The sequence below is a fragment of the Clarias gariepinus genome, chromosome 6 (genome assembly GCF_024256425.1).
Source record: "Clarias gariepinus isolate MV-2021 ecotype Netherlands chromosome 6, CGAR_prim_01v2, whole genome shotgun sequence".
Lineage (NCBI taxonomy): Eukaryota > Metazoa > Chordata > Actinopteri > Siluriformes > Clariidae > Clarias > Clarias gariepinus.
Window position 1 is genome coordinate 33,780,043 of NC_071105.1, and position 10,307 is coordinate 33,790,349.

Consider the following 10,307-nt stretch of genomic DNA (forward strand, 5'->3'; position numbering starts at 1 on the left):
GGAACTTTTAGTTTAGAAATAAAACCGAAGTAAGTTTTGTGTCTGTAAATTTAGACAAATTTTCCGTATCTGGCAGCACAAAACAAGGAAGAACATTTCTCGTTTCTCATTAAGAAATTTAATTTTATGAAACCAAGATGTTTGCTGATATTGCATTTGCAGTAAATAGTTTCTAGTAGTTTTGCCACCCTTGGCATCGAAACCATGACCAGAGTTTCCAGGGGAAAAAAAACTAACAACTAACAAAAACTAACAAAAAGTCATTAAACAAACACAACTTTAAGATCACTGTTTTGGACAAGGAATAAATGTTTATTAGTAATTCAACTAATTTAATTGTATATAAGATAATACATTAATTGTGAATCCCGAACTGTTCAGCTAAAATAAAAACAATCTTTAACAGACTAATAGCAGAATTTTGGTTGCAAATATCCTTTGTTTCAGAATTTTCTGTTTTTATTTATTCATTTTTTTAGCTTGCTTATTTACATGGTAAAAACTTTATTGCAGTTGCACCTCATGTTGGTAAAAGACAATAAAACAAACCACTAAAATCACTGTAGTCTGTATAATAAAAAAACATATATTACATGTAGGCTTTAGGAAGATGTTTGCAGATTGTACTTACATTTACATTTGGCAAACGCCCTTATCCAGAGCGACTTACAATTTTATTTCATTATACATCTGAGCAGTAGAGAGTTAAGGGCCTTTCTTAGGGGCCCAACAGTGGTAACTTGGTAGTTGTGGCCACCAAGATTCTGACCCCTGTACATGTTTTGTTGTCAAATCATATTAATATAGAACAGCTTTAGCAGTGAATTAAAAATTGCAGAGATTATAAAAAGCATTGCAATAATTTGTCCACTTCTATACATCAGTCTGTTTTGGGTTTGTTGTATTTTCGTCTTCCGTATTCTGTAGCCACAGATCCTGCTGTAGCCCCAACAGCACCCCCTACAGGTCCTCCAACATACAGCCCAAGCACACCCCCTAGGACTGCTCCTCCAGCCACCAGCTTAGGCACCTGCTTGGCACCTTCACTCACCTTATACCCAACAAATTGAAGGACAGAGCCGAGCAAAGTGGTGACTGATGAAGCTATGGATCCCACTTGTTTTGCATTTTTCTCTTCTTGCTCAACTTCTTCTTCTTCTCTCAGAGAATGAAGAGTGCCTGGGAGAGATCGGTCAACAATGTCATCTCCTCCTCTGCCTTTCCGCAACTGTGTCATCGTTCCACTACCAATCTCATTCTGTCCCTGAGAACTGTAATGCCTTCCTCCGCTTTCCTTCACTACCTGCTCCACTTTTTCAAGTAGTTCCTCAATGTTCTTTCCATTCCTTTCTTGCTTTAGCACATGGTAACGGTCGCCACACTTCTCCACCAACTCTAGCAACTCAGGCCGCTTGGCTGCAATGTATTCCTCCACATTTTCATCCTTTAGCATGTCTGAGTGTGTAAAGAGGACCAAGGTATGGCGTAGGATGGCTTCAGAACCAAAGGAATTCCGTAGGGAGCCCAGGTCATGCAAGTTTGAGCGGCCAGGCAGGGTTACAGGGACACACAAAAGAAAGGCATGAGGGCCTGGGGCACACAGATCCATACAGGAGGACAGATGGGTTGCCATGTTCTCTGGGGAACAGCTGGATGAGAACAAGTCTGGAGTGTCCACCACTGACACCTAAAAGAGCAACACATATTCTCATTACTAACTTCACCTATTCATTAATTAGCCAGCTATTTACATTATGACCATAGAGAGAATGTGAATATGTGGTGTAAAGGCTGTAAGGTAATATAAAACAGATAGTACTCACTTGTTTCTGTCCAATCACAGTGGTTCCTTTCACACATGACTGTGTGGTGGCACCAGTGGCATCATCTCTTCGGAGCTTAAACTCATCTCTGCCCAGAATGGCATTCCCAGCTACACTCTTTCCAGACCCAGTCCGACCTAGCAGAACCAGCCTCAGGTCATCTGAGGATGCAGAGGAACTGCTGGAGAAGGAGGAAAGTTGGGCAGGGGTGGCGCGAGACAATAAAGCAGTGGAGGAGGATGAGAAAAAGTCATTAGTGCTGGAAGAAGAAGTGGAGAAGGCAGTGGAGGAGGATGTGAAGGAGTCATCGACACCGGGAAAAGAGGAGACTGCAGTGGAGGAGTAAGTGGAATTGGTTTTGGGAGAGAAGGATGAGAGAGTATCGGAAGTGGAGAAGGCAGTAGAGGGGGAAGAGATGGATGCATTGGTGGGGGAAGAGGAGATGGCAGTGGAGGAAGAGGACAAAGCATTAGAAGAGAAGAAGGATGAGGCATTGGTGGAGGAAGAAGCAGAGGTGGTGGTAGGGAAAGAGGAATAGGACAATGCAGTAGAAGAGGCAGATAAGGGGGGATTGGTAGGGGAATAGGAATATGTGGAAGATGAGTAAGAGGAGACATTAGTGGAGGAGGAAGGGGCACGAGTACTTAAAGAGGAAGAAGAGATCTTGGTAGAGGAGGATCGGGAAAAATCAGGTGAAGAAAAGGAGGAGAAGCCAGTGGAGGGTGAATGTCCGAAAGCAGCAGAAGAAGAAGCTGTGGGTGATAAGACAGATGTGCTGATGTCATCAGTGGTGTTGAGGTGGTAATGGACTAAGAAAAGAAAATGAGAGAAATTTCATTTATTAAATAACATTTTTTAAAGAAAAGTTTTATTTCCTGGCTAAAAACTATATAAGATGAGTAAGATTAATATCGACCAATGTAATAAGGAAATGTGAAAAAGAAACTGTGAAAGTGGATGTATACATAACATGACATGACATGACTTTAATCAACAGCAAGTAGTCGAATAAAGCTGCACCATTACAAGATAAAGTTTCAACTGATAGCTGACACAAACATGGTGAAAAAAAAGCATTTTGAATATACAGAAGGATTTATACAACAGTGCTTTTGAAGGCTTAATTCTGATTGTTTAGGTGGACGACATTGATTCATTATGGCTCTAGCTGTTCTAATGTTCTTGTCTCTGTAGTGTCTGTAACTTACTCATGGTCTTGTATGACTGATACTTCACAGAAAATGTTAAAAATGTGTATCTATTTGCAGTTTTCTGTAAAAAGGCATTAATATTTTTGGAAAGTGTTTGCAGTATCAGCACAAAGGAAAAGCTGTAAATGTACATTTTCTGAGACAGCAATTTTCAGGCTTCGTGTTTTTTTGTTTCTCTGTAACATGACAATCTGTGTATTTTTTTTTTTTATTATCGATTCACATTAACTTATTAACAATATAACAGTGTAAGGTTATGATAAGTGTATAAAAGGTAAAAATGTTATGTATTTTGCTAACAGCTGAAATAAAGCCTCAGTTAAGACACATTGTTGGCATAAAGCTGTTATGCCACTGGATTGTCTTTTTTTTTAAATAGCATCAAGTATGCCTTAATAGCTCGGCGCTGTCATGCTGTAATATCAAACATATGAACCAAATTCACTCTACAGGTAGAAACCCAAAGTCAGCAGCCCTTATTTTTAAGAAAGGTGGGGGGCACAAAACTCTTCACGCTTTGACAGTGAGTTCTTATTAATTAATTAATTAAGAATTTAATGTTGATGTTTAATGTCAACTTACAACGGTGGTGAAAATGAAAGTAAAATACAATGCTCAATATTGACCTCCACAGTCCTAGATGGAATTATTTCTTTATTTCATGATTTATGTAAAAAAATAAAATAAAATAGGGCATAAGTTCATATGATAAGAAAAACAGTTGAGTATTTTACATGTTGCTTGTTTCACAGTTTTCTGTGATTTTCTGCGTATCGAGTTTCTGAATACGTGGCACGTTTTTAGCGAGAAAAAAAATGCTTAAAAATAGAAGGGAAACTTGTTTCGTGCTGCGGTGTTGTGGTTGAAACTGTTTCGTCACAGTTTGTTCGGTGACTGTCTAACATGGAAATATTTGGTGACTAAAATTCAGATGACCAAAATACTAAAGCACGCTTTCACGACGACTACACCTCTGACTAAAACTACAGATAACATGAACAGTAAAACTAGGTGGTGCACGGTGACTCACTGGTGTTAACGAAGTTCTGGTTGTTCTGGTTTCTGACTGGTTGTTCTGCCTCTGAGAGATGACTGAGAATGGCGCCCTCTGGTGGCGAGAAACAGATAATCACGTATAAAACATGTGAAGGTCGTGATATTAAACATACCTGATGTTATAACAAAAACCCAATAAAATAAAGACATTTTAATATTAATCCTATTGGATCCACTAAGCATGGATAGACAGCTGGTCATCTGGTCAGTCAAACAAAACATTGTTGAAATGATTAAAAGAAACTATAAGGTGTGGCACCTTTACTCAAAGAGAAACTGGAACGCTTTTTGTGGACTACAGACGAGTCGTCGTTCCAGGGCTGAGAATAAAGCCCATTGGCCAGCTGCTGTGATCTCAGCCTGCCTGCCGCCGGCCCCATGCTTCTGACTCTAATTTTCCCTCTCCTCCCCGACTCGTCCCACGTCTCCTCCTTGCTCCACGTTATTTGGTTCGGGTGCACAAAGTGCTCCTCTTGCAGGCTGTACCTCCTGTTGAGGTCACTTTCCTCTCTCTGCATGCCACTTGGTGTATAACAGCTGCCAGAGCGCTCAATCAGCTTCTTCACCTGGAGGAAAGAGTAGTATCAGTGAATTCCACACATTCCAGTTATTACAAACAAGGTAGAAGTGGTCAGTGCTTTAATAGAGTGAGTGAGTCTGGTCCAAACAGTCTCAGCCTACACCATCTGCTTTCTCTATTACTTATGAGCTGTTGATTGATTGATGTGCAAAGGAGTGGATTTCTTAGATCAGTTTTTTTTTTGCATTTACTGTATTACAAATGATTATTCATTTATTTTCAATACTGCTTATTCTGCAGTGGGTCATGGGAAGCCTGGAGATCATCCCAGGAGATGTGGTTCACCCTGGACAAGGTGTCAATCCATCACAGGGCTAATACATACATACATACATACATATACACACACACACACACACTATAGATGGGCAATGCCAACTAGTCTACTATGTGTGTCTTTGGATTGAGGGAGGAAACCAGAGCACCCAGAGGAAACCAATCAAGTACTCAGACTCCAGGCTGGACTTGAACCCTTGACCCTGAAGGTGCGAGGCCATGGTGCTATCTACTATGCCTCCATGCTGCCTATAAATTATTATTCATTAAAAGATGCCACTGAATGTTTTTCTCTCTATAGAGTGGAAATGTCTGGGAAATTTGTTTGCAATTACCTCACCAGCCTTACAGGGTTTTTTTTTAAGGTATACAGTCACAAAATCAAACTGAAACAAACCTCACAGCTATTACACTGACTGCGATGCGGTTACATATTCATAATTATGTTGTAATGCATGTATGTCGAATGTCTGACAAGCAAAACTTTGCATAATGTGCTACTATAGAAACCATAACATATCAGAATGATTGGTGCTTTGCTATGAAAGGGCTAATTTTTCTGAAAAGGTTTGAGAAACCTCACCTTCTCCAACAGTGATATGACCTGCTGCCTGTCATCTGGTTTGCGGTTATTGATCACATGCCAGCGTCCTCCACAATCATTCACCATGGCACTGAGTCCAGGTTCATCCAGCCTCATGTACCGCTCATGGTCTCTCCCTATCAGATAATCTCCGCAGGTGAGCAGCACGATGGAGTGTTCCAGTGCGCCCTTGCCAAATATACACTCCAGCTCAGCAGGAATTCGGCCCTCCATCTCAGTAAACTGACCTACGGGTACAAGGATGAGGAAGGCGTGTGGCCCTGGTGCCACCAGGCCTAGAGCTTTCTCGGTCTCTCTCTTTACACTGATGTCAATGTGCTCGCCTTTCCAGTACCAGCGTGGTGTCTCGACCACTTTGAGGGGTTGTCCTTCTGACACTCCGGACCTGACCTCATTCTGCCGTGTTGACACCAAGGAGCTGCTGCTCGAGCTGTCATTCAGAAGCGTGTCAGCTGTCAGGGTCTTTCCACAGCCCATGTTGCCTACTAGAATTAAGCGCAGCTCTGGAATGCCAGTGTGGCTCCCCGGTGAGGCTGGAAGACAAAGAAAGAGAGACACTGTTAAAGAGACATTCAAAGAAGTAACGGTTAAAATTCTGATCTAATTACAAGAACTGTTAGACTCATGGGTACTTGAGAAAGCCTTGAGACAGTTTGATGAAGCCATCCATAAATCAAATCCCTGTTATCAAATATAATCATTTAAATTAATATGACACACACACACACACACACACATATATAAAGTGCAACATCCTCCATCTTTACTTTATTGCTGACTTTCTTTAAGGCTGAATGTAACAAAACTGAAACTGGATACTCCTTGTAAAAAGTTACCAAGTCTCCTTACAAAAAAACTATTATGGCACCGATTATACAATCAACAATGATTGTCTCCTTACAATACCACCTGCCAAGGGGTGGGATATATCAAGTATTAACTGTACACTGAGTTCTCAAAGATGCTTTGGTATTCGGAAAAATAGTGTCAAATTGTGATGGTTAAACGACCAGGTCAGAGCATCTCCATAGCATCAGGTCTTCCTGGTATGTGATGATCTACCAAAAGTGGTCCAAGGACCAGTGATCCAGCGACAGGGTGGTGGGCATGCAAGGTCTGAACCTAGAGAAGAGCTTCTGTTGTACAAACTACTGGCAAAAAATAACTGCTGGACATGATATAAAGGTGTCAGAGCACTCGTTTCAGTGCGTTTCAGTTTCAGGGTTCCCTGTATCAGCCACCAAAAGTGCCTAAAATGGGCTTGTAAGCATCAGAACTGGACCTGTGGAAGAAACTGGTCTGGTCTGATGAATCATGTTTATTTTACATCATGTGGAAAGCCTGTGTGTCCTGGAAAAACCTTGGGTCATGGCTCCATGTTGATGTCAAACTTTGACAAGTAACACCTACCTAAACATTGTACAGACCAAGAACACTCCTTCATGGTACTGATAAGCTCTAATGACATTGTTTCAATGGCAGATGGTTTTAATGTTGTGGCTGATCGGTTAACATTTTATTTCGTTAAAATCAGTGTAAATGGGGATAAAGTGGTATAAAAGATGAATGAATAAATGAATGATATTAGTCAAATATTAGATGCTTTACTGTACAAAAATATTTAATAGGGCAGATAGGTTTAATCCTGCTAAAGAAGCATTTTCCACTCTAACTTATATGCATTATGCATTCATCTACATTTATTAGAGTAATAGTGTTGTAATTAAACTCAGTAGTTCAGTGGCTATGCAGTCTGAGATGTTCTGATCTATACTAAACCTGTGGTTATAACATTGTCCACATGCCTCAGTAATCATGTGATTCACAAGGATGGACAAAAAGACATACCTTTCATTCCTATACCTTTCTGACCCATATGAAAGACAGAGAAAGTGTGTGTGTGTGTGTGTGTGTGTGTGAAAATCTTCAGGTCAGGGTGTGTGTCTTTTTTTTAGGCATGGAAAAACTGCATTCTTTCTCTCATGCTCTTTCACAAACACACACTCCCATATGACCGGTGGCCCAGCCTGTTTAACAGCATTCAGCAGTGTTGTCACATACACACATGCACATCCGCTACGCATGATTCTTCTTAATCGGAATTTTTGCAAAGCATCATGTTTCCTTATCTTATTACTTGATAAGAAATGTTGATGAGGTTTTCATAAGAACCAGGAAACATTGGCAAAAAAAAAAAAAAAAAAAAAAAATGTGTTTGGGAGATACTGCAAGTGAGAGAAAATCGGATCAAAGACTTATTTTATTTACTTATTGAAATAAAAATTGCAGACCAAAATATGCTCATATTCTTAAATTGATGTATAACTTTTCATTTGTGTATTTGTGATATTTCTTTCTATACTGTACCAGTCTACTAATTTTATTATTTCTAATTTAAAATTAGATGCATTTTTTAATTATACAAGGTTGATAATAGTTTAAAACAAAAGTAAAACAAGGAAGCACTTTAAAGTTTTCTGAATTTTGATAATCACATGATTTTAAGTTTTATTGTGAAGAGACATGATTAATAAACTAAAACTAAGACTATTGCAATTCATTAGTTTACTTGTATACAGCTATAACATTAATATTAATATTATTATTATTTTATTATTATTATTATTATTCACTGGGAAATGAATACATTTTAATGACTTTAACACATCCTGAGGCAAAGTTACCTAAATGAGTATAATTGAGTATAACGAGTATAAACTCAGCTTACTGTACCTTGACTAAGCATATCCATGTTTCGTGATGCTCAGCAGCCAGTAAGTCTAAATTCCACAAGAGTCTGTACCACGTTTTGGGCTGAAGCAGCAGCTTTACTCCTCTGCCTTGCTGCTACCCTATAGTCTTACCCCTTAACCTCTCAGAAGGAGCTCCTGGTTATCCCCTCCCACCTGCGCTCTTTCTCCAACCAAACACACTCATACACTCACAAAACTGGATCCACAATGATCATTCTGTATGTGGGTGGAGGTGAGACTGCCATCTTCCACCTGTGTGAATCATGCTCTGCTGATACCCTGGTTACGCCCGAGCAAACCTACAAGACATCCAAGCTTCAGGTTAATTTACAACATACCAGTGTTAATAGAAAAGTTGCAAATACCATTACCTTATATGGGCATTCTAACAAGCCATAGATATCATTTAATTATTCTTGTTTATAGCTCAGCCTACTTGGGTTTGTTAGAAACAAACATAAAAAAAATTGCAATTAAAATTTGTTTATATAATGTCCTTAATTGTTCCCATTAACTACAGGATTAACTTCTTTTTTTTTTTTAAACCCGTTAAGGATCATTCAGAATATACACTAATTAAGCAATATGACAAGAATGGGAGTGTTTTTGTGTGCCACCTGTAATTCAAATGACATGTTTATATTAATATGCTTCATCAAGTATATGTTTCCCAGGATCATTATTGAATTTACACTCATAAGCCACTTCAACACCTGTTCAACTGCTCATTTATGCAAATATCTAACCAGTCACATGGCAGCAATTGGGAACATAAACATGGTCAAGACGATCTGCTGAAGTTCAAGCCGAGCATCAGAATGGAAAGTAAGATGACTTTGAATGTCGCTTAGTTGTTGGTGCCAGACAGTGTTTCCAAAACTGCTAAACTCCTGGAATTTTCCCCTCCAGTACAGCCATCATAAGGGTTTACGGAGAATGGTCTGAAAAAGAGAAAATATCCAGTGAGTTGCAGTTCTCTGGGCAAAAATACCTTGTTCATACCAGAGGCCAGAGGAGAACAGCTAGACTGGTTTGAGCTGCTTGAACAATAACTCAAATAAAATCACCTTACAACCAAGGTATGTTGAAGAGAATTTATAAACGCACATGCTAAACCATGAGGCAGATGAGTTACAGCACCAAAAACTGAGACTTTGCCTAGGTTCACAGAAATTGGAAACTAAAAGGAAAAAAAATTTGACTGGTCCGATGAGTCTTAATTTCTGCTGCGACTTTTGGATCGTCTATTGGGTCAAAATGAAAGATGAAACAGCATGAAAGCATTCTCTAAGGAATGTTTTCAGTAACTTGTTGAATCTATGCCATGAATAATTAAGGCAAATCTGAAAGCAAAAGAGGGGTCCAACCCAAGACTAGCAAGCTGTGTTTAATGAAGTAGCTAGTGAGTGTAATTAGCAGTGAATCATTTACACACATTCACTTGTATGACGCATGCTCCACATAAAACAAATACATGGTGCTATTTAAAAATTTTAAATATTCATTGATCAGCCAGAACATTTAAGCCCAATCTACTGTATATTATTAATATACAGTGTGCTGTGGTATCCAAAATGGTATCAGAAAACCTGTTAAGTCCTGTAAGTTGCAAGGTGGTGTCCTCCATGGATCAGATGTGTAGCTCCACCGGCTTCAAAATATGTGAAGGCAGGGAGGGATACGGTGTTTAGACATACAACATGGTCTTACCAAACTGGTGCCTCGGTGGCGATTTGCAGTGGGGCGCTACATCAAGGAAGGTAAATTGAAACGCATGCCCCTCGATTTTGCGCAGTTAAGCTAGCTGTGGTGCTGAAAGGGTACTATGCTTACCATTTCTGGCCTGAGCAAGAATTGGCAGAATGTGAGTGTGCTGGCTGGTGCCCCTCTCAAACATGTTAAAAGGCCATAAAAAATAGAAAATGCTGTTAAAGGGGTGTTCTTTGTCTCCAACAGGGTCTAGGTATGTAATAGGTGTTAAAAACATCCCCATTGCAGGCATTT

The 10,307-nt window shown here is 39.6% G+C and overlaps 1 protein-coding gene across 1 annotated transcript; it reads right to left on the reverse strand.

Moving 5' to 3' along the window:
• Positions 1-335: 335 nt before the first annotated feature.
• Positions 336-8,410, reverse strand: LOC128526853 (uncharacterized). Its single transcript, XM_053499037.1, has 6 exons — positions 8,284-8,410; positions 5,530-6,083; positions 4,350-4,656; positions 4,065-4,142; positions 1,824-2,632; positions 336-1,687 (listed from the first exon to the last, which is right to left on the reverse strand). Exons 1-6 carry the CDS (start codon positions 8,300-8,302, stop codon positions 881-883), a joined length of 2,574 nt encoding a protein of 857 aa, XP_053355012.1. The 5' UTR covers positions 8,303-8,410; the 3' UTR covers positions 336-880.
• Between the last annotated feature and the right edge of the window lie 1,897 nt (positions 8,411-10,307).